A 21678-nucleotide genomic window follows, 5' to 3' on the forward strand; every position below is an offset into this window, starting at 1 on the left:
CAAGACCAGCATTTTCCCCTCGACCGTCATTACCCTCTTTGTATACCCTAGCTCAGATGAACGTTGGCATTCCCCGCAAAGTACGTGTTTTGTGACGTTGCTGACGATTAAGTGCTCGCATTAATGACTGTCATCAGCCTCGTAAGGGAACCCCTGGCGCTCGATTACCACATGAACCATGGAACATGAAACCCAGTACCCATCTCGGCCCTGCACTGGCTTCTTCTGCGGAACCAATAGCAGGGCCCTCTCAGCCGCGCCGCGCAGCTACGGTCCCACAGATACCGTTGGATACTAGACAAGATTTCACTCTCATCTTAGGAGATACCCTCTCGGCATCATGTTCGTTCACAACGGAGAAAATAAACACTGATTCGGATGATTCCGGGAGTAGCTCTCATTCCACCAATGGGAGACCAGTTTCGGTACAGCATAATGATACCGACATTGATTCACTTCCGTCGCTCTCATTTACGGGGTCTGAGCCCTCTTCATCTGCGCTCTCACGTTCTTCATCCATACTATCCTCCTCGTGGTCCAAAACTTTGCCCGACCAAAATAGCATTTCTGTGAGCCACGCTCAGGCTTCCGATATGTCTTTCGCTCACGAGGACGATGGCATAGATGAAGATGATCCTCTCAGCTACCATTCTGATTTCGACTACTACACCCAACCACACCCTGATTATTCGGATTCAGATTTGGACCCACCTTCAAAGGTTAGGTCTAGAGCCCCTTCCCCGGAAATTACACCCACACCCTACACCTCTCTTTACTCTCCTGACACATATTCGGACCTTGCATCGCCTGTTCACACTATGCCTGGTGTCCTAAACAACCTGCTTCAAAACAACAAGCTACGTTCGTCGCCAAGACTTGAAGATGTACCACGTGACAGTGACGGCACATCTGAAAAACGTGGGCCGCCTCCAGGGCGAGGTCATGATGAGGACAGACGGGATCGTGGATACGGAGGAAGAGAGGGGGGGAGGCATCCGGGAAACCATGGTTCTGGAAGGTACGGTCATGGGGGTGGTGGGGATGATGGGGACAAAGGACGTAGACCGAGCACACGTTCACCAGCATGGAGTGACTCGGACTACAGCTCGTCTTCAGATGAGGAAGACACCGGTACCGTTTACTATAGTGTGGATGGAATTTCGAACGGACACTCCTCTCGGCCGCAATCTCGCACACGTTCCGTCCACTCAAGAATGATTTCAGGTTCAGATGATGATGTACCACTCGCTCAAAGCATGCCTACGGCGCTCACGGCCCAAAAGTCTATTCGGAGGCAGCTGCGTGATGAGCGCCACAAACGGAAGATGGAGCGTGCGAAGAGCACTCGCGCAGCAATGTCATCCGAACGGCCTCCCGTTCCTGCCCTTCCTCACACTGTAATACATGGCCGACAACATTCTGCGTCCGCTGCGCCCTTGCCTGCTGTATCAAGAGGTGAGAGGACTCGTGGTAGACCAGCTCCCATCGAGCCTTTCCCAGTTGATGACTTGGCGACGAAATTAGCGAGCCTTCAAATGGTAGCGCCCCCTTCGACCGCACTACCTTCCTATAACGGAATAGCTTCTGCATCACTATCTGCAAGAGCACCCGTTCCTGGTTCTGGCCCACGGAGTCTCCGTCCGCAAGGCGTGGACGAGATGGCATTCCTCCAACACGTTCCGGCTTATAACACCGACAAACCTCCACAAGATCGGCAATTAAGGTCCATGCGATCTTTCCGCCGTTCAGAGGGAAGAACGGTGGATACAACTCAGCCACGTCTAGAGTCATCTTCATCGCAACTCCTCGGACGTAGACCGACGACTACTTCGCGGAGACCAGAAGACCCGCCTCTGCGTCGGGATAAGTCGGTCTCTCGTCCATCCAGAGACGGTCTGGAGAGTCGCAATGGCTCGGAGCCGCATTTAAGGTCTGCTCGCGCAAGCGAGGATAGTAGGAGGCCAACACCAACGATTCCTCGCGTCTCCATAGACCAGGATGTCGAACAGCGTGTTTTTCAACGCCCTCCCGTGGAGCTGGTACATCCACGGGCTCAGCCTTTGCCTGTGATGAAAGTGCAGGTCACTCAGCAACGGGTCTTCGTCGGAGATATGCAAAGATTTAATATGGTTGAAATTACCCCCAATACCAACGCTGGTGATGTCATTGCCTTGGTTGCAAGCCAAGGATCGTTGGATCATACGGGGGGCTGGATGCTGTTCGAGCTCGCGAATGACTTTGGCATGGGTGGGCAAATTTTACATCTTCTGTGGATATAAATTGACTCACGCGATTACAGAACGCCCTATCCGAAGTTATGAGCTACTCTCAGATGTCACTTCATCTTGGAACAAAGACAAACTCCTTAATGCCTTTGTGATCAGACGTACCTACCTGGCACCGTTCTTGAGCCGTTCAGTAAGTTTCTCGCTTGCGATCACCCGAAATCTAATGAACTGGTGGCGTAGAACCTACCCACAAGCTCACCTACAAACCGCGGTTATGTGGAATGGGAGACCAAGAAGGGCAAGTGGAGCAAACGCTGGATGGAGTTGCGAGAACACAGTTTGTGGTTGTCCAAGCGCGACACAGTACGTTATCCCTGTTTGATGTCTCAAATCGAACCCACATAGTCACAGGGAAAGGATGAGACTTTCCTATGCTCACTCTCGAATTTCGATGCGTACTATGTCACCAGAAAACACAAGTCTCCTAAACCGTTTGTTTTTGCCATCAAATCTACTGACAACATCTCACTATTCGAGAATATGTCGGACTATGTTCACATCTTGTCATGCAACCAAAAGGACGGTGAGAGATGGATGGAAGCTATCCTTGTCGCGCGAGTAAGCTTCCGCACCCGATCCTCTAAACCTATTGTTCATCGCCGTCTAGTCCTACGTTCTATTCCAGGAACGACATGTCCTATTCGCAAAACCAGGGGATTCCACCTCGATCTCCAATACGCTATCTCGGTCTCAAACAAGAAAACAGTCCGTTTCTGCACGCCCTAGTCAGCCTCTTGTAAATGTCTCGGCTCCCTTCAGCGCATCCGCCACCGCTGGCGTCACATTCGAACCTGGCTCCCTCCTGGCCAAACACAAAGGAGATGTTATGTCATGATGTGCATTTGTGTACTGAATATACCCCGCATCTACTGTTCGTGTACTTGCATATTGCATATGCAAGCTGTAACTACGTACTTCTGTAGTCGTATTCGATACAAATGTGTATAATGTTGAAATCATGATGATTAGCAAGGAGAAGAGTAAGGAACAAATATAAGTACATGACGGGTTTCAATCTGAAGATACCTTGGGTTTCTTCTTGACGGGTTCGTCCTCCTCGCCTTCCTTAAGACCGGAAGCTTTGGGTTTTGGTTTTGGTTTTGGTTTCGGCTTTGCTTTTGGCTCCTCGTCCTCATCAACATCCATGGCATCATCGTCCTGTTTCTTGGCTTTGGGCTTCGGCTTAGGTTTGGGCGCTGTTTTCTTGGGCTTCTCTTCATCATCGCCTGCCTCACTACCAGCTGCCTTGCCCTTCGCCTTCTTCTTGGGTTTGTCTTCACTAGCCCCTGCCTCACCACCACCTGACTTGCCCTTCGCCTTCTTCTTGGGTTTGTCTTCATCATCCCCTGCCTCACTACCATCTGTCTTGCCTTTCGCCTTCTTCTTCGTCAATTTCTTCTTTCCTTTCGCAGCATTTGCTAGCTCGCGATCTCCGCTAGCGTCAGAGGCAGTAACTCCGCCGTCAGAATCCGAGTCACTTTCACTCGGAGAACCTTCGTCCGTGGAAGAGGCCTGGAAGTCTTCATCTACAACACCGGGGTGAGAGGCGACGCATATTATAGAAGAAAATTCGCACCTTCTTCGCTATCTTCGTCATCACCACCCAACCTCGGCTTGGGTGCCTCGTCCCCACTACTGGCAACACTCTGCATTTCCTCGTCAGAGGAGTCGCCACCAGCGGCCAGCATATCGACATCGGGCACCATCTCGTTCTTCAACTTCACCTTCTTGTCCTTGAGATAAGCCTCGACTGGCTCGTGCTCCTCTTTGTTGATCGACGTGAATGTGTACTCTGGGCCACCCTTGGTCACAATCTTCAGATCAAAGGTGCGAGCTGCAGTGGCGCCCATGCTTGCACCAACCCGAGAGAAGACACACTGATGGATGTCGGATATTTCGATGAGAGTCGGTTGTTTAGAAACGAAGAATATGTATTTCTCCAGCATGAACAAGTCACCCTGCACGGCTTTGAGGTTGGCCTTAATGCCTGGGTGACCATCACGACTGACATTGCAACATAGAAGTCAGCAAAAGTCTAAGTGCCAGGATGAGGTTGTTCACCTTTTGAATGACCCTAGGCTGATGATCTTTTTCTTGGATAGAGCACGGAAAACACCCGAGACGACCTCAAAGGTGGGATCTTCGTAGTTCTTTTTCAGTCTGTCATACTTCTCGATGTCTTCCCTGATTCATGTATATTAGACATATTCATTTTGAGAAATTGATGGGTGACTTACTCTGACATATTGAGTTCTGCCGTGGTCTCCTCTTCCCGAGCAAATTGCATGACAAGATAAGAATATCTTGTCTGTCCTTGCCGAATGGGTGTGCTTAAGCCTAGCTATAATGCTATTAGTCTAAGGTTAAATCAAGTAGATATGCCTTACGATGAAGAGTACATGTTGGTCATCTTTGGGTAGGAGGAATAACCGTGCAATGCTGGAGTATAAAATTTTGTAGTCGTACGTCTTACCACGGAGACGTAGAAAGTCGAGGAACATGTCAACGTCGTATCGTCCACGAGGGGTTAAGACGAGAACTTCTTCGAAACTCAAGACCAAGTCTCCAGAAACCTGACCGATGTCTGCTTTGTCTTTGATGGCATCATGGAATGCTTGTGCTGCGCTCATTTCCTCTCCCTCCTCCTCATCGTCGGATTTCTGCGAGCCAGCGTCCGACCCTCGGGCACGAGCTTGGGTGCCAGGGACATAGAAGCGAATCTCCACCATCTCATCTGGAGCGCTGCGAGAAGGTTTCTTTCCAGATGGAGTTGATGGGGCGAATTCTAGTGACACTTCAGTGCGACCAGCGATGTTGGAGTTCGCTACTTGGTTCAGGGGGAGTTCAAATGCCGTCTTATTAGACACGAGAAACGCCAGATCTTGACCTGGAACGAATGTCTGAGATGCAATAAAGGAGACTTAAGTGTGCCACACCTTGGATGTCCGTTACACCCCAATTCCAGCCTTTGAATGTGACATCTTTGACTTCCAGGGTCACTGCAAAGTGCTGTTTGAGTAGACCTGCGAGCTTATCGTGATCCTGCAAGACTCCTCAACAGCAGCTCATCGCGAAAAGCCTGTACCAACCTCTCGCAAGAAGCCATCAAAAGTTTCTCGCCGTCTGTCCTTTAATCCTACTCGTAACTGAAAGTTCCTTGCAACACGATACCATTGGACCCATTTGATTTCTGCAGACGGTATTGCGGTTACTGTGTCATTCTCTTCGCCCTTCCAGGCCATTCCACTTGCTGCCACACGAAATTCTGGCAAGGCGTCAGTCCGTACAGGATGTGATACCGAAAGTCTACTACTTACTTCCAACTTCAGGTGACAGGCCATAATAGATTTTATCGAACTGCGTCGTCGCCATAACGGACAGCAGAAGGTGTCAGCAAAAGATGGAGGTTAACGTTGAACGTTGTAGTCTCGACGCGTTCAATGACAAATCATCGCGTCCAAACTAAAGCGATTTCCTTATATATCTGATATCATGTTCATCACAGTGACGCCTTGGCCATCATCTTACTTCCTTAGCCCATTGGGCTAATTTTCCACAAGCATCTCTTGGTGCACGCCTTGACGTCGAACTAAATTGTGAGTCGATCTCTTAAATCAGGTAAATTGAGGTGGCCACATTACACTGCGAACTAGCAGGCAACTGCAATGGATTCAACTCAAGAAAGAACCTTCTGCAAGTGGTGAGCTACCCAACTTCCATTGACGGAGCAGCTCATATTGTCGTGCAGGCTTAACACCAAACTTGAAGCAAATGGGTACCCACCCATGCACTCGCTCGTTCAAGACCTTTCGGACGGTGTGCGCTTGATCCAGCTCATGGTAAGAGGGAAATTTGCCCTCTGGTTTGAGCGATCATGATCTATGTACCGTCTTGCACAGGAAATAATGGGTAAGATTTTGTATGTCATTCTGATTCTATATGGTGTGGATAGCTCGTGTGTTGTACAGGCGATACATCTCTCGGAAGATACAATAAGAACCCGCGAATGCGCGTCCAGAAGGCGGAGAATGTCAACAAAGCACTGGAATTCATACGACAACGTGGTATCAAGTTAACAAATATCGGCCCAGAAGGCGTGTTGTGCTGTGCGGTTGGAATGAACCCAGCTAACGTGCTGGATAGACATTATTGATGGCAACTTGAAACTAATTTTGGGTATGATATGGACCTTGGTCTTGCGTTTTACTATCGCAGATATCAGGTAAGGCAACTCGTACAAGAAGATGCCTGATTGAATGTGGCTGTTTCAGTGAGGAAGGCCTTTCGGCGAAGGAGGGCTTGCTGCTTTGGGCTCAACGCAAAACTGCGCCGTACAAAGAAGTCGACGTACAAGACTTCTCTATAAGTTGGTCGGACGGGCTCGCGCTGTTAGTACACTCCCTGACTATAATACGATTCTAACACACTCTTCTAGCTGTGCATTAATCCATTGCCATCGCCCCGATCTCTTGGACTATGACAAACTTGATAAGGTATGTAGCAGTAGTGTCATCCATGAATATTGTATCTGACTGCGCTGTTCAGTCCGATCGACATGGTAATACTCGCCTAGCATTCCAAGTGGCTGCAGATCATCTTGATATCCCCGTAAGCTTGCATTAGGTAACGCTTGCGGAAGCACTTACTTGGCTTGCGCAGCAACTCCTCGAGGTAGAGGACCTGTGCGATTCGATGCGTCCAGATGAACGTAGTGTCATGACCTATATTGCAAGTTTTTTCCACGCTTTCTCAACGATGGGTACGTTAGGAGGAGCTAAAATGGTCGTCAAAATCATATGTAACTAATGTCCTGCTTAGATCAAGCCGAAACCGTTTCCCGACGTGTTGAAAATTTTGCAGAACTGATGCAGTCCGTTTGGACGAGTAGAAACGATTACGAGCGTCGAGCTCGTGCTGTGCGTCTATTCACATCACTTACTTCTCATAGCTCACGTCCTTTTTTTTCCCGTAGCTCCTATATGCACTTTCTGAGGTTCAGAAAAAGTGGTCTACTAGCCATTTCACCGGCACATATTCGGATGCAAAGGAACAATCTGCCACTTTTACCGCTTACAAACACACGACCAAACGCACATGGGTCACAGAGCGACAGGACGTCACTACACTCCTTGGGAACATACAAACAAAGCTTCGGACTTACGGGCTGAGAGAATACATTCCTCCTCCCGGTCTTGCGCTCTCGGTGGGTATTTGAGATGCAGTAGGTTGACTTTCAACCTGATCACGTGTCTTTGAGTTCTAGGACCTCGACGATGCATGGAATGACTTGCTTCAATCTGAAGCGAAAAGGTCGAGGGCAATCAATGCACAGATACGACAGTCAGTCATATAGTTTCTATTGCTCGCTCTCGATGTTCAATGGGTAGCCCAGGATCAAAGAATCCTTGCGAAAGGAATTCGCGGATCTGGCTAATGATTTTTCGCAACGTCTGCACGCCATATCATTGGAACTCTCGGGTGTCGCGGGGCCACTAGAGGTTCGTATCCAGCCTGCCAAGAGACAACGTCTTACGTATAATGAAATAGACTCAGCAAGACCAAGTCAGAGAAATTCAAACCGGACTACCAACATTATCTGAAGCGCTGACGCGCGTAGCAAAGGCAGAACAAGACTGCGCGGTAGCAAATGTAGAAGAGAACGATTACACTGTGTTCACGTGCCAAGACCTCGAGTTTGAACTAGGACTTGTGACACAGAGCATCGCGAAGAAGATCTCTTTTATTGACAATCAGGTCCGCATCTCTTCGAGTGCGCCCTACTTAACTAACGCAGCGCAGATTGTCTCCCGAAATATGACTAACCTAACTCCTGCACAACTGGAGCAATTTGAGAGCACTTTCCGGTACTTCGACCGCGACGAGACAAATACGCTGAGCTTGACAGAGACGAGTGCAGCTCTCGCTAGCCAAGGCCTTGTATTCTCAGTAAGTGCATGGTAAGCTGGATAGCTGCGTTGCTAATCAAATCAATGAACGATTAGGATGAAGACATGACTTATATATACGACCAGCTGTTACAAGATTACGGCGCGGTCACCTTTGAAGCCTTCATCAATCTCTTGGTGCGCCGAGTTTCTCTCTGTTGTTAAGTTACGATCTTACAGACATGTCACCCAAGGTCGACATAACGGAGGATCAAACGTCGCCAGAGCAACTGCGCGAATCATTCCGTGGAATTGCGGGCGACAAAGTACGTCACTTTCATATGGCAGCTTGTGCGCTGATGAAACTCCTTTCTCCAGCCTTTTGTAACTGAGCTCGATATGCGGCTGGCTCAGTTGCCCTTGAGTGCAGTCGACTACTTGAGAGAGGTGATACCATCGACAACCAATGAGGTCGGAGAACCCGAGTATGACTATGATACTTGGCTCCAAGATGTTTTTGCATAGTGTGAAGCAATAGATCCGTAGACCAGAAATTTCTGCTGCAGTGTACTTGCTATCAGTTGTCCTCAACTTACGTATGAATACACAGTATTTACATGTAATTCACATCCACAAAATACAAGCTTGGAGCTGTCGTCCACCAACGTGCGTCTCACGTGTGTCTATAAACTCAAAGTCTGTTGCAGTTAAAAAGGTACTCGGAAGGGCTGACATTGAAGTCTTCAGCGTGGCCTGATGGAAGTTGTCTCCGTGTTAGTATTGAATTCGAAGTATTACTCGATCCATGGAAATGGTGTTGCAGTCAAAGTTGCGGTGTTTGAATTGTTGTTGTTTGTGTGGCGGTACCCGGACGCAAACTCTACACAACTGTGAAAGTAACCCAAAGGCCTTAGATCTCATGACACCTCATGCCTCCCCTTCATATCGTCCGCCTGCGAAACGTTCCCGTCTATCCAAATCTACTTATCGCGTTCTTAACGTCTGGGCTCAGCTTGCCGAACGCTACAACAAACGTCTCGATGAAGATGACATAGTTGACCTCTACAGCGGCGCCATAATCAGTGACAGAGGAGTACTAAAGAACGGAAAGGACTATGATTTTGGCCATTTTGCTCCTGATGCTAGTCAAGACGACCAAGATCAGGAGCAGGAGCAGGAGGACGGCGCACAGGATCAGGATGATGACCTCGATGAATTGGACACTCTACCCGTCCGGCGGGGTTCTGGAACCGACGGTACCATGGCTTCAACTTCTGAGCTGCTCCGTGCGGTGCCACCTCTTTCAGCAACAACAGACGCCGACGATCTCGATGACTTTCTGGAAGCTGAAAAGAGACGAAGAGAGTTGTTGGGGGATGAGGACGGTGAAGACGATATGTCTATGGAAGAACTAGCCGCGCTACGAGAGGCCTTGCACGAGTCAGAGGAAGATGAAGAGCGGCTAGAGATTGTTGAACCAGAGGATGCAGCCGTCTCAGAAGAAGAGGATTCTGAGGATGAGCTTAGCATATGGCAGCACGACGAGGCTAGTGCTGTATACCGCATCGCCCGCAATGAATCTGAACAGGACATTGCGGAAGGTGAGCAAAAAATCCTCGAGTCCCCTGATTCTGATGAGGAGTTTGCCGCGCTCCTCGAGCGACCCTCACGAGTCGGAAAACGAAAGCGAACACCCTCTCCATCTCCTTCTCAACAAAGCATTTCTCTATCCTTTTCTCAACGATGCATTTCTCCATCTCCTTCTCAACGAAGCAGTTCTCCATCCCCTTCTCAACGACACTTTTCTCCATCTCCGTCGTCCTCTTCGAAACGAAAATCTCCTCTATCCCTTTCGCAACGTGGTACATCATCTGAAAGTACTCTAGGTAATGTAGCCACCTTCACAGTCTGCGCAATCATTTACCGAAGCTCCCGTCTGCAGTACCCGATACTCCTTCAACTACAGCAAGCACCCGTTTTGCATCTCATACGCCGCGAACTGAAGTTCACCCATTTGCCTCCCCCTCTGTCGACCCCACACAACCACCGCAATACCTTCTCTACCAAGCCATGCAACAATTGTCATATGCTCTATCCGCAACGATGTTGTCTTACGGGTCGCCTCACATGCCTCCGCCACCGATAGCTCCATGGAGTGCGCACCCACCAGGTTTTTCTCACCCCTGGGGACTACGAGGGGCGTCTGTAACGCCGCTCTCTTTCCAAACGGACGATGAACGTACACCCGTGGACCATGACGGTGGTGTGGTAGAAAATGATAGAAGGCGCAGGCGGCCTACAAGTCCCATAGGTTCCGGCAAGGACGCGAGAAAGAGTGAGCGCCGAAAGGGGGTTCATCCTGGTCGATCATATGAGGAAAAATACCAGGGCCAGCGGACCGCGGGGAGGGGGCGAACGCCTGGTACTCCATCTCCTGTTCGTGGTTCCAAGGGGTCTGCTAGCACAAACAAGAAGAAGAGCAATGCAAAATGGAAGTCGTGAGCTTCATGGTCCTCCCCGTTGTGTATTTAAGTCGTATGTATTGGTCATTATCTTGCGTTTCGAGAAAGACTATTAGATCTGTTGTACTGTTAGTATTACTTACTTCATCATATACCCCGTCGACGTGCACTCTTCGGTGGTGCCGACGTACACTTCTCTTGCGCTCAATCTTCGACTATAATCGTATTTCTAGTTTCAGGCTTGGGGTCCAATCCAATTCGTTCAGATTTCTACCGCTCCGAGTCATGCCACTTTAGCCAATTCACTGACAGCTGTCGTTGCAGGGAGGTCGTCATGCACATCAGAACTTCGTAGACCGTGCTTTATTAGAAGGAACGACTATCTTGGTCGTGCTCAACGCCGGCTGGTGCATCTGAACTAATTATAATTTCCAGATTGGCCTCTTGTTATCAACAAAACATTCCTCGCAAGCGAAGCCGACGGTTCGTAACTCCTCGAACAGCCAGGGTGCTTTCATCGTAATGAGGGTGAGTTACAACATGTTAAGTGACTTGATAACATGTGGCAGCTTCGGACGAATGAATCCAAGGCCATTGGACAGCGGCTGATCTTCAGAATTCGACTGCACAGAGATATCATCGTCCTGCTGTCTCACCTGATGTAGATCATACGGGTCTCCGAAGGCGAATGGCCATAAATAGCGCCCCCGCATGCTGTCCCATTGATATGACCGCTTTGGCCTCGTATCTCTCCAACTTGGCTCTGCGATTCGTTTTGCATCTCTCGCATTTTGTTCAAGGCTCACCTGCACAATGTCGACAAATGTGCATGTTATCTCACAGACAGGCTTCGGGACTGGGACTAATGAGCTTTATGATCGGTCAGTGGACTTTTCGCGTGGTCTGTATCAGTTAATCCCGTTAACCATTCGGTTGCACCTAGGATTCGCCCCTCGTACCCAGCTGAATCTCTCTCGCACATTCGGCAGATATCCAAGAGCACAGCACCTTTGAACATCGTCGAGTGAGTTACATCAACTACTTCTGCTTCCCCCCTTCAGCTGGCTGTCAGAATTGGAGCAGGGACGGGCATTTTTACCCGTGCCTTGTTAGCTCACCCTGAGTGGGCCACGAGTATTGGTACACTGAGAGCGGTTGAGCCTAGCGATGGCATGCGTGATTTTTGGACGAAGACTGTCAAGGACGACCGCGCTACTATTGTCAATGGAACATTTGATAACACTGGCGTGGAAGATGGGTGGGCTGACCTCATTGTTATTGCCCAGGTGAGCAGTGCTTGGGGTGAATCAAGCAAATGCGAATGTTCATCCCTCGGTCACACAGGCATTCCATTGGTGCCTCGACCATGGGAAGGCATTTGCTGAGTTCTCTCGTATCTTGAATAAGGACGGGGCAGTTGTCTTGATATGGAACATTGAAGATAGGTTCGCTTCTGTTATTTTCTTTTGTATAAATTCTTCTTACAGTATTGCAGGAAGGCTGCAGGCTGGGTTGCACAGCTCTGTGACCGCAGGGAGGTTCATGAGAAAGCCACACCCCAACTTCGCCTCGATGGCTTGAGGCAGGCATTCTCTACGCCTGAGTATACCTCCCTGTTTCATCCTTTGGAAGAGAAAGAATGGGCATACAATGCTCTTGCTACCGAACAAATTGTTACGGATCGAGTATTGAGTTGGAGTTACATTTCCGTGCTCCCTCCAGACGAGAAGGCGAAATTGACGGAGGACGTCAAAGTTATAATTGAGCGAGGAGATGGTAAAGCCTGGATCGACAAGGAGGAGGGCACGTATCAATACCCGTATAGGGCTCTCGTGGTGGTGTCTAGAAAGAAGTAGGAACTATCTAGTTATAACTCAGAACTTCGTACTAGCACACATCAGAACTTCGTACTATGAACAGCGTATCTGAAAGATCAATGCCTCACTGCACCTGAAGTCGGAATGAGTGTCGATATCCATCCGGACCTAATTTCCAGGGCCGCCAACGGCCTCTTGTCATCGACAAATATTCCTTGTAAGCGAAGTGGAGGAATCAACTATTTGCGATGGAGGCGCTAGATTGTGGTAGCACTGGCTTTTGTCATAATGGCTCAGGCTGATCACGATTCACGAGGGTCAGTTGAAACTTATCGAACTGACTCGATAAGCTGCCAATGCATGCTGTAGCTCTGAACGAACGAATCCGAGGCCATTGGATCTGGCTTCGCAAGCTCTTCACCTCCAAAGATCGTATGACCTAAAATATGAGACAGCAGGACGTAAATCAATAGCGCACCACCCATTCAAGTTGATCATTGACCTCTTTTGCCTCGTGCTATCTCTCCGAGCTCAGCGATTCGTTTTGCGTCTTCCACGTTTAGTTTAAGGCTTACCTACACCATAGTCACAAATATGCACCCCACCGTACAGTTAGGCCTCGGGGCTGGGACAAATGAGCTATATGATCGGTCAGTAGACTATTTGCGTGGTCCGCATGAGTTAATTCCATTGTTCTAGGGTTCGCCCCTCGTACCCAAGTGAATCACTTTCGTACATTCGCCAGATAACCAAGAGTACAGCACCGTTGAACATCGTCGAGTGAGTTAGATAAACTACTTCTAGTTCCACTCTTCAGTTAGCTTTTAGAATTGGGGCAGGGACAGGCATTTTCACCCGTGGCTTGCTAACTCACTCAAAGTGGGCCACGAGCATTGGCAAGCTGAGAGCGGTCGACCCTAGTGACAGCATGCGTGATTTTTGGACAAAGGCTGTCAAGGATCAACGGAACATTTGAGAGCACCGGCATGGAAGATGGGTGGGCTGACCTCATTATTATTGCAGAGGTAAGTGGTGCGACGGACGAATCAGATAGGCATGGATGTTCATCCCTCGGCCGCACAGGCATTCCATTAGTGCCTCGACTATGGGAAGGCCTTGGTCGAGTTTGCCCGTATCTTAAACAAGGATGGGACAGTTGTGATGATATGGAACCTTGAAGATAGGTTCGCGTCTGTTATTTTCTCTTGTGCCAATCCTTCTTACAATTCTGCAGGGAGGCTGCGCCCTGGGTTGCACGGCTATATGACCGCAGGAATGTCCATGAGAAAGACACCACCCCACTTGAAATCGATCTCTTGAGGCAGGTGTTTTCACCTGAGAATACCCCCCTATCCCATCCTCTGGAAGTTAAAGAATGGACCTATCGCGCCCCCACCACTGATCGAATTGTTACCGGACAAACACTGAATTGGAGTTACATTCCCGTGCTCCCTCCTAGATGAAAGGCCAGGGTAGTGGAGGACATTAAGATCATCATTGAGCAAGGAGATGGGAAAGTCTGGATCGACAAGGAGGAAGGCACGCATGAATATTTGAATACCCACATACGCCGCTCATAGTGGTGTCCAGAAAGAAGTAAAAACTGCCGAGTTTCGCAACAGATAGGCACACGTGCACGTACATATACCATCATACGCCGTGGTATCGCAATTCAGCGTAATTCCGATCGGATGTGATTACTTACATTAATATTGTTTAGACACAAGCCTATCATTCGTACTTCCAATTTACTTCCTGCTCTTACACCAGGCTCTCGGCGCACGATGGTGCAAGGCATGACATCAAGCGTAAGGCCCACTTATTTGTTATCCAGGCACGTTTCATGTGACTCAAATCTTTGCAGGAGCTTGCGAAGCTCATCAAAAGCGATAAAGTTCCAGACAAAGGTGTCGCTGCTTTCGAACCACAAGATCAGGGGCATAGTTGACCCCATGTAACAGATTACCTTATCGTGGACGTCAGAGACGAAGATTGGAAGGGGGGAAATATCAAAGGCTCTCGAAACTACCCATCCCAAAACTTCCTGCTTGGAAGTTGATGACCTTGTGAAGCACACCAAGGAGATACCAGTTACAATCTTCCATTGTAAACTGAGCCAGGAGCGGTATGGATAGTCCATTGATCTGCCTAATATTCATTTATCACCCCCGACAGTGGGCCAAAGGCAGCCAGAGTAGGGTTCCTTCCTCGAGGCATTCATGTCATAAGAAACTGAGAACAGAGCAGATTTACGAAGAAACTCGCAACGCCTTGCATGACGCGAATCACAATGTGTATGTGCTTCAAGGGGGCTTCCTCCAATTCGGGGAGTCGTACAAGGTAACGTTGCATCATTTGATCTCAATTAGCTTAGAACCTGTCACCAATCAAATACTTCAAGGACGATGCAGAGTTAGTGGAAAACTGGAGAGAGATCATTTGGTAGAATCAGCTGGGGTCCTGTGTTGATGATAGGGAATATGTTTGAAAAGGGCAAGCGCTGCCCCTTTCGCCTAGCTTTCGTCTGTCACTTTGTCTTTCTGCTTGAGAAAGCGTTTCGGCATTTCTTCAACCACCTTCTGGAGCTTACGTCGCTCTGCCTCAATATTCCTCTGGCAGATAGTCCTTTGGAAGTCGATTGGTGTATGTATTTGGCGCGAATTGCACGAAGAACGTACCAAGTGCCCAAGGAAACAACCATGAAAGTTCCTACTGCCCAATGTGATCCGACGAGAAACCCTGGGCGAATAATGTCGATGACAGCCATCGTAAAACCAACAGAAAACGCACCAGCACTCATGATACGGATGACTCCTACACCGACGCCGCTTGCGATACCGCTCATTAGACTATTTCGAGCACACGGCATCTCGCCAAGACGTTGAAAATCATCAGCTATTGATATGCGCTAGCTTCGCCGAGTGTTTAGCTATGCCTTGTGAGGTGTAAAAGTTGATACCGGGGAATGCGCACCTTGAAAGCTTCTCGAGCATCTTGCCAAAAGTTACCAGTTGATTCAACCTTATAGATGGGTCTTCGGGAACCAGAAGGTTGACTTGAGGCGACTTGCGTTCCTTCTACAGAGTCAGAGGACATGATGAACGCAAATTAAGTACCAGGTACGTACGTACTTGGGCTATAACCTCGGCTCGTAGCCGAAGAGCAGCCGGAGAAGCCACGTTTTCCCACGGCTCGTCCCGTCCAAAAAGCTAGTTCCGCCTTTCTCCCTTTTCCTTCAGTTCACCTTCTTAGTTCACGTATACATCATGTCTCTCCCTCAACCAGTCCCCCCTTCATGGAAGGTAGGACGCGTCTTGCGACTGTTGACGATGCTGTGAACTTACTGTACGTTTATTCAGGACCTCGGAAAGTCTTCTAACGACTTGTTGGGGAAGGACTATCCTTTCCATGGCACGTCTTTGGAGGTCAAGACCAAAACGCCATCCAATGTTGCATTCAAAGTCGGTGGAAACCGGGACTCGAAATCCGGTACTATCGCTGGGGACATCGAGGCCAAGTACACCGACAAGAAGAACGGCCTCGTTTTCACCGAGACCTGGACCACTTCCAACGTTCTCAAATCTCAGCTCGAGCTTGAGAACTACCTTGCCAAAGGACTCAAGATTGACATCGCCACGTCATTGATGCCCGAAAAGGGCCAAAAGTCAGCCTTGCTTAACGTGATCTATAAGCAGTCTGGCGTCCACACCCGTGGTGCATTCGATGTGTTCAAGGTTTGACGACGTTTTATTCATGTATTTCTCGGTGTCTAATATCAAGGTAATGTTAGGGCCCCACCTTCACCACTGACACCGTTGTCGGTCGCGACGGCTTCTTGTTCGGTGCTGAGACCGCATATAATGTGACCGAGGGTAAGATTACTCGGTATGCCGCTGCCATCGGCTACAACGCTCCCGAGTATGCTGTTACTGTTCACGGTCTCAACAACCTCAAGACTTTCACCGCGAGCTACTACCACCGTGTCAGCGCTGACGTTGAGGCTGGTGCCAAGGCTGTCTACGACACCAAGGCAACGACCTCAGGCGTTGCTCTTGAGGTGGGCACTAAAGCGTGAGTTATAGGAGCACATGGTTGGAAACGTAGCTGAGCTCATTCCGTACAGGTACCTTGATTCCGCTGCTTTCATCAAGGCAAAGATCAACAACTCCGGTGTTCTCGCCCTTGGTAAGTCACTGCTGATCTAATAATGATATTTATCTAACAACATTGGCAGGCTACACGCAGGCCCTCCGTCCTGGCGTTAAGGCTTCCTTCGGCCTTGCCCTGGACACCCAACGCTTGAACGAATTCAGCCACACCGGTCCTACTCACAAGGTGCGCGCCCCCCATTGTAATCTCGTATGTGTACTGATCATGACCGTCCGTGCAGGTTGGAGCCAACATTGTATTCGAGTCGTAAAACCATGGCAGTCTAGCTAGTTGTCCTGTTACGCCTAGATAATGACATTATCGCCCTACGTATTGCGAAGTAATGCAATGTATTACTTGGCGTGTCCGGCACTCTAACAGAATGATGGTTGGCGTGAGCTGACGGATCATGTAATAGCAGCACATCAACCTGCACGATGCGTCTCATGAATGAGTGTTCTGATAAACTTTTCACAACAATAGTATCTGTTCAGTGCTTGTTCGTGGTACATGTATCACAACAACCAATCAAGTCGAAACCAGTGCAGATTGTGCTGGGATGCGCTGTAAAACAAATGCAAATTCCAAGCAGTACTACTGTACTGAATTAATCAGCATCTGGAACTACGGGCTGCCCTAGCGACTGCTTTTCCAGATACGCAGCGTGCAGCAATAGAGCGTTGTATTGCGTGCCATCACCCTAAGTGGAATATCTCAGTAATCTGACGCACAACACAGCACTGATAACTCACGATCATCGTGTTAGGGAATCCAGGGTCGAAAGGAACGATGCTCTCCAAATACTTCATTTGCTCAGGTGTCAACGAAATCGCCAGGGACTCCAGGTTGGCCTCCAACTGCTCCACTTTTCGCCCACCAATGATCGGGAACACATAGGGCGTCTTCTGCATAAGATATGCAATGGCCACCGCTGTGATGTGCTTCGCACCGACTTCTTTGGCGACCTTCTCCAGCGCTGCGCTCATGGTCCGCTCCCTCTCGTTGCGTTCCCAATTGGAACTCCTTGTCATGCGGCCTTTCTCTCCTGTCTGCCGGCGGCGCTCCTCTTCCTCGTCAGTTCGAATTTTTCCAGCAGCAAGGACGTTCCAGGGTGCAAGCGCAAGACCTGCGTGGATGAGCGTGAGTCGAGGCACCAGACAGTGAATAACCTACCTTCAGAGCGGGCCATCGGTATGATATCTCGTTCAAAGGACCGATTCATGACGTTCCAAGCACCCTGGTAGATCACAAACGGTGATTTTCCACGATCCCGAGCATACTGGTTCGCTTTGGACACAACCCAAGCAGGAGTGTCCGAGATGCCCTGTCAGCGATCCATGTCAACGAACGTCGGAGTCGGGATAAAAACGAGGATGCTCACAAGATACAACACTTTGCCTTGTTGCACAAGCACATGCAGGCCGTTCATGACCTCTTCGACCGAGGTGTCCCAGTCCCACCAGTGCACGTACAGAATGTCGATGTAGGAAGTCCTCAGCTTCTTCAAGCTGGCTTCGACACTGATGTGCATTGACTTAATGTTGTTGCCGGTATATGCTCCCTTCTGGCGGATGGCGTCGTTGCCACGCTTATAATTGGTCGTGTACTTGGACACATGTATCAGTATCAAACTTACAATGCATCGTGTATCAAAGCCACCTTTGTAGCGATCACAAGCTGATCGCGAATGCCCCGTTGTTCTGCCCACTCCCCGATGATTTCCTCTGAGCTTTCATCTTGACTGAGAGGTTGCGAGACATGTCAACGACGATGAAGGGATGAAGGTGATTGCAACACGATACGCACTAGCCATTAGCGGTGTCGATGAAATTTCCCCCGGCCTCATAGAACGCCTCGAGGAGCTTGAATGAAGATGCTTTGTCCATACTACCCATGCCGAATTCCTCCCACTTGTCACCGATGCTCATAGCACCAAGCTGTAAGGGTGAGACATGGATACCAGCATTAGGAGACAACACGCGATACCGCGCTAGCCTAGAAGATGGTTTTGGCAAGGGCTTCCAAAGCGTATTAGTGCTCGACGCGCGAGACATGATTTCGGAGTTGAGGGAGGTTTCTGGGCCCTGGTGATAGCTGGTACTGTTAGACAGCTATAAACGCTGCTAGCTGGCACTGGCAGCATCATTTATATATGCTTTCAGTCTGACATCTTGCCAGCACCCTCATGGCGATCCAGATGCCTGTTGGGGACTCGTCAGTGATGGGTGAGACGGGATTGCCAGGATTGCCAGCTGGCAGTCGGTCAATGGTCGCGCTCCCTTCAAGTTGGTTGACAACTATATTAGAAGGAACGACTTCCTTTCTTCTTCTAATGGACTGGCTAGAGGAGTTGTAGGGGAGACTAACACATTTGGGACATGTAGTGCTACTGGTAGTAGATGACGGTAGTGACTACATATGTAGCACTAGTAACGTGAAGTTTAAATTAGCATGTGTGTTTTGCCTATGGACTGTCATGACCACAGCTTCTCAAACAACCCCGTCGTCTCCTGCTCATCTGGTCATCCCACCAGTGCTACATTCCCCTCCGTCACTTTCAAATATCAAAGATCACCATTTCAGCTCAGGCAACTTACTATCTGCGCCCATGCCAGGTCTTGAAAGTTCAGCATCTTCGGTAACGAATCTTGATTTGAATGATGGTCTTCTTGTCCATGACGTGGATCCGGAGGTGGACACTACCCACAGCGAAGATACTACTGCAGTCGGCCAGATAGATGATGTAGCTGACGAGGAATCCAGGAAGAACCTACGGGATCATTTACGGCGGACTTTGAGTATTCAGAGGGAGAAATCAGGTTATTTTCATCTCGATTAGTGCACACTGGCACTTCTGAGAGTGTTTCAGATGCAAAGCGAAAGATTGATGAATTTCCAGAACTGAGTTCCATGTCTCCTGGCACAAGTGAGTAATATCATAACATATACCCATGCGTCTCAAATTTGGCGTAGTTCTTGAAGGATATAGACCTCGAGAGTACTTTGTACTCACGGACGCTGGAAAGCCTGTATTCGCTAGGTGAGGCTATTGACCCACGAAACGACGACGTCCAATGATGATGATGATCTATTAGTCGCCCTGATGGGCAGGACGTTGAGAATTTGTCCTCTATCATGGGTATCGTGCAAGCGCTTTTATCAGTCTTTCTCGACGATGGGGATAAGCTACGCTGTATAAATGCTGGAAGGATGCGGATAACCTTCCTGCTTCGGTCCCCCCTGTATTATGTCTGCGCGTCATCGTGGGGTGAGCCAGAGTCTGTCGTGAGTAGTGGCCTCACGTTGCAAATTATCACTCGTTCCTCGATTAATTAAACAAGGAAGACTCGCTCACACCTCGAGTATCTGCATCTACAAATACTGAGTATTGTCACGGCATCTCAACTACGACGGATCTTCGAGCGTCGTACGAACTTTGATTTGCGCAGGCTATTAGACGGTGCGACAATTTATTCCTGCGGTTCCTTTATGTTTCCATTGTGCTCGAAAAACAGGTGCAGAACCATTTTTATTTTCCTTGCTAGATAGAATGGAACTCGACCTCGCAATGGCGACTTCCTCCTTGAATTGTCTACAGTTGGACCAAAGCTTGCGAGCGCGTGTTGCCGAAGCGCTGGTGCCAACATCAAAGATGAAGGTCAAAAATTCTGCTGTTCGATGTGGTTCGCAGTGTTCACGGGACTTTTGTTCTAGGATACCCTTTACATCATTTTGGTTGCACGGGGTCAGGTTATAACATTGGTGCGACCCAAAAAGCACTCGATACACCCTGCTGGTACGTGTCGTCGCCTCATTATGTTGTCTGTCCCTCATATCACCTGCTTGTTGCAGATATACACATTCTCGTCAATACAGTGTATTCTCCATCTATTGTCAACTCGCCCGCATCTGCATCATGGATTCCGGTTTGTCTACCAAAATTCAACCCTGCTGGTTTTGTCAACGCATATATCGCATTTCTACATCGCCCTGACGCAGACCAGAAATCTTATCAGAGGACAACACGAGAGACCGATGAAAGTGTTGCGGAGACCACCGGCGTCAGCCATGTCGCTGACAATAGCCAAGGATATAACTTCACGGCACACGACCAGGCTCATGGAAGATTCTGGCATCGGACTTGTGTGTATCAGTGGCGGTGGCGAGTTCGAGACTGTGCGAGCATGGTGCGACATTGTTACACAGGTGTGCTATATGCTTACATTTAAGAGCACATTTACGCCACTGACATTGACTATAGAAATTGACCGACGATGGATCCCTCGATACGCTGGCCAGAGCTGTCGACTCCGGGAAAACAAGCTACTTTGCCTCCCAGCTCGGAATACCTGGATTGCGCCACTTTGTTTATAAGTCGAGGTCGCATGTTCAGATCACCCTACCGGCTTTTGAGGAGCCTTATGATACTCTCGATGCGAAGCGAAGGTAATCGATTCTAGCATTCATCGTTTGCAGCCTACTCAATAACAAAGAAAATAGAATTGTTACCCTGTACCAGATCATCCATGATGCGATACATGCAAAATCTGGGCAAACAGGAAACCTCAAGCTGCAATACATTCGTACCGAGAAGGAAATAGTCATGGGCTGGGTAAGTGTTTCGCTACTCAAATCCGTTGGGTCTGATATCGTGGTTTCAGATAACGCAGCCGTTCGAGCTGTATGTAGTTCTTTCGCCGCGGTTACCTAAATCTGCAGTAATCAACGCTGCGAACGCAGTTACTCGGTGGGTGAAGAAAGAAGAAGGTCAACTTTTTCTGAGGGATGCCCCGGTCTTTTAACGTTGGCTGTGGATGGACGTGTAGACGATTCCCCTTTCAAATATTACAGCATAGATATCTACTTGTATCGGGGGTTCCTCTGTTTGATAGGGTGACATTCTTATGCACCAGATCTTCATATTTACGTAGAATGATTCAGCGGCATCAGAAACATCACACTTTGTTCTGGCCTCTTTGTATTAAGTACTGCAACACGTATGCTACTCACTATAGCCTTGTCTGACAAATCCATACGTAGCTTGCATGAGGGAGTATGACTCAACGACCTTCGATAA

At 48.9% G+C, this 21678-nt stretch overlaps 10 protein-coding genes across 10 annotated transcripts; 7 read left to right on the forward strand and 3 right to left on the reverse strand.

Annotated features, from left to right (window-relative positions):
• Positions 1-1214: 1214 nt before the first annotated feature.
• Positions 1215-3123, forward strand: EDB91DRAFT_1049633 (uncharacterized protein; the record flags this gene model as incomplete). The annotated part of the gene is made up of 5 exons (XM_041313477.1): positions 1215-2247; positions 2300-2418; positions 2469-2591; positions 2640-2846; positions 2896-3123. 5 exons carry the CDS (start codon positions 1215-1217, stop codon positions 3121-3123), a joined length of 1710 nt encoding a protein of 569 aa, XP_041179580.1.
• Positions 2833-5660, reverse strand: EDB91DRAFT_1268450 (structure-specific recognition protein-domain-containing protein; the record flags this gene model as incomplete). Its single annotated transcript, XM_041324533.1, has 8 exons — positions 2833-3814; positions 3865-4292; positions 4350-4472; positions 4526-4629; positions 4676-5175; positions 5225-5330; positions 5378-5553; positions 5606-5660. The coding sequence occupies 8 exons, from the start codon at positions 5658-5660 to the stop codon at positions 3300-3302; spliced, it is 2007 nt and encodes a 668-aa protein (XP_041179581.1). The 3' UTR covers positions 2833-3299.
• A 63-nt stretch (positions 5661-5723) lies between these two features.
• EDB91DRAFT_1119273 (uncharacterized protein) lies at positions 5724-8947 on the forward strand. Its single transcript, XM_041318140.1, has 18 exons — positions 5724-5988; positions 6037-6127; positions 6188-6197; positions 6257-6382; positions 6432-6510; positions 6560-6676; positions 6724-6781; positions 6834-6896; positions 6948-7047; positions 7107-7204; positions 7261-7491; positions 7552-7628; positions 7681-7786; positions 7836-8042; positions 8088-8234; positions 8291-8371; positions 8428-8499; positions 8552-8947. The coding sequence occupies exons 1-18, from the start codon at positions 5954-5956 to the stop codon at positions 8696-8698; spliced, it is 1845 nt and encodes a 614-aa protein (XP_041179582.1). The 5' UTR covers positions 5724-5953; the 3' UTR covers positions 8699-8947.
• An 81-nt stretch (positions 8948-9028) lies between these two features.
• On the forward strand, positions 9029-10491 carry EDB91DRAFT_130012 (uncharacterized protein). The gene has a single exon (XM_041324971.1). The coding sequence runs from the start codon at positions 9093-9095 to the stop codon at positions 10317-10319; it is 1227 nt and encodes a 408-aa protein (XP_041179583.1). The 5' UTR covers positions 9029-9092; the 3' UTR covers positions 10320-10491.
• A 957-nt stretch (positions 10492-11448) lies between these two features.
• EDB91DRAFT_1236206 (S-adenosyl-L-methionine-dependent methyltransferase) lies at positions 11449-12491 on the forward strand (the record flags this gene model as incomplete). The annotated part of the gene is made up of 5 exons (XM_041321421.1): positions 11449-11516; positions 11579-11654; positions 11697-11921; positions 11980-12080; positions 12131-12491. The coding sequence occupies 5 exons, from the start codon at positions 11449-11451 to the stop codon at positions 12489-12491; spliced, it is 831 nt and encodes a 276-aa protein (XP_041179584.1).
• Positions 12492-13438: 947 nt separating this feature from the next.
• EDB91DRAFT_1246024 (uncharacterized protein) lies at positions 13439-14511 on the forward strand (the record flags this gene model as incomplete). Its single annotated transcript, XM_041322612.1, has 6 exons — positions 13439-13477; positions 13548-13636; positions 13687-13777; positions 14180-14260; positions 14317-14359; positions 14414-14511. 6 exons carry the CDS (start codon positions 13439-13441, stop codon positions 14509-14511), a joined length of 441 nt encoding a protein of 146 aa, XP_041179585.1.
• A 454-nt stretch (positions 14512-14965) lies between these two features.
• Positions 14966-15548, reverse strand: EDB91DRAFT_1049470 (uncharacterized protein; the record flags this gene model as incomplete). Its single annotated transcript, XM_041313464.1, has 4 exons — positions 14966-15077; positions 15131-15191; positions 15243-15360; positions 15426-15548. The coding sequence occupies 4 exons, from the start codon at positions 15546-15548 to the stop codon at positions 14966-14968; spliced, it is 414 nt and encodes a 137-aa protein (XP_041179586.1).
• An 88-nt stretch (positions 15549-15636) lies between these two features.
• Positions 15637-16955, forward strand: EDB91DRAFT_129816 (eukaryotic porin/Tom40). The gene is made up of 6 exons (XM_041324944.1): positions 15637-15754; positions 15812-16186; positions 16243-16523; positions 16576-16637; positions 16687-16787; positions 16843-16955. Exons 1-6 carry the CDS (start codon positions 15719-15721, stop codon positions 16870-16872), a joined length of 885 nt encoding a protein of 294 aa, XP_041179587.1. The 5' UTR covers positions 15637-15718; the 3' UTR covers positions 16873-16955.
• A 253-nt stretch (positions 16956-17208) lies between these two features.
• On the reverse strand, positions 17209-18655 carry EDB91DRAFT_1220040 (NADP-dependent oxidoreductase domain-containing protein; the record flags this gene model as incomplete). The annotated part of the gene is made up of 6 exons (XM_041320882.1): positions 17209-17301; positions 17354-17727; positions 17775-17925; positions 17983-18207; positions 18261-18342; positions 18408-18655. The coding sequence occupies 6 exons, from the start codon at positions 18653-18655 to the stop codon at positions 17209-17211; spliced, it is 1173 nt and encodes a 390-aa protein (XP_041179588.1).
• Positions 18656-19029: 374 nt separating this feature from the next.
• On the forward strand, positions 19030-21616 carry EDB91DRAFT_1119318 (DUF254-domain-containing protein). Its single transcript, XM_041318141.1, is given in 12 exon segments — positions 19030-19420; positions 19471-19527; positions 19575-19641; positions 19697-19886; positions 19947-20061; positions 20117-20259; positions 20316-20397; positions 20454-20671; positions 20691-20807; positions 20863-21047; positions 21102-21213; positions 21263-21616. 12 exon segments carry the CDS (start codon positions 19078-19080, stop codon positions 21401-21403), a joined length of 1770 nt encoding a protein of 589 aa, XP_041179589.1. The 5' UTR covers positions 19030-19077; the 3' UTR covers positions 21404-21616.
• The last annotated feature ends 62 nt before the right edge of the window (positions 21617-21678 follow it).

Source organism: Suillus paluster (assembly GCF_016628075.1).
Source record: "Suillus paluster strain FC165 chromosome Unknown EDB91scaffold_13, whole genome shotgun sequence".
Classification (NCBI taxonomy): Eukaryota; Fungi; Basidiomycota; class Agaricomycetes; order Boletales; family Suillaceae; genus Suillus; species Suillus paluster.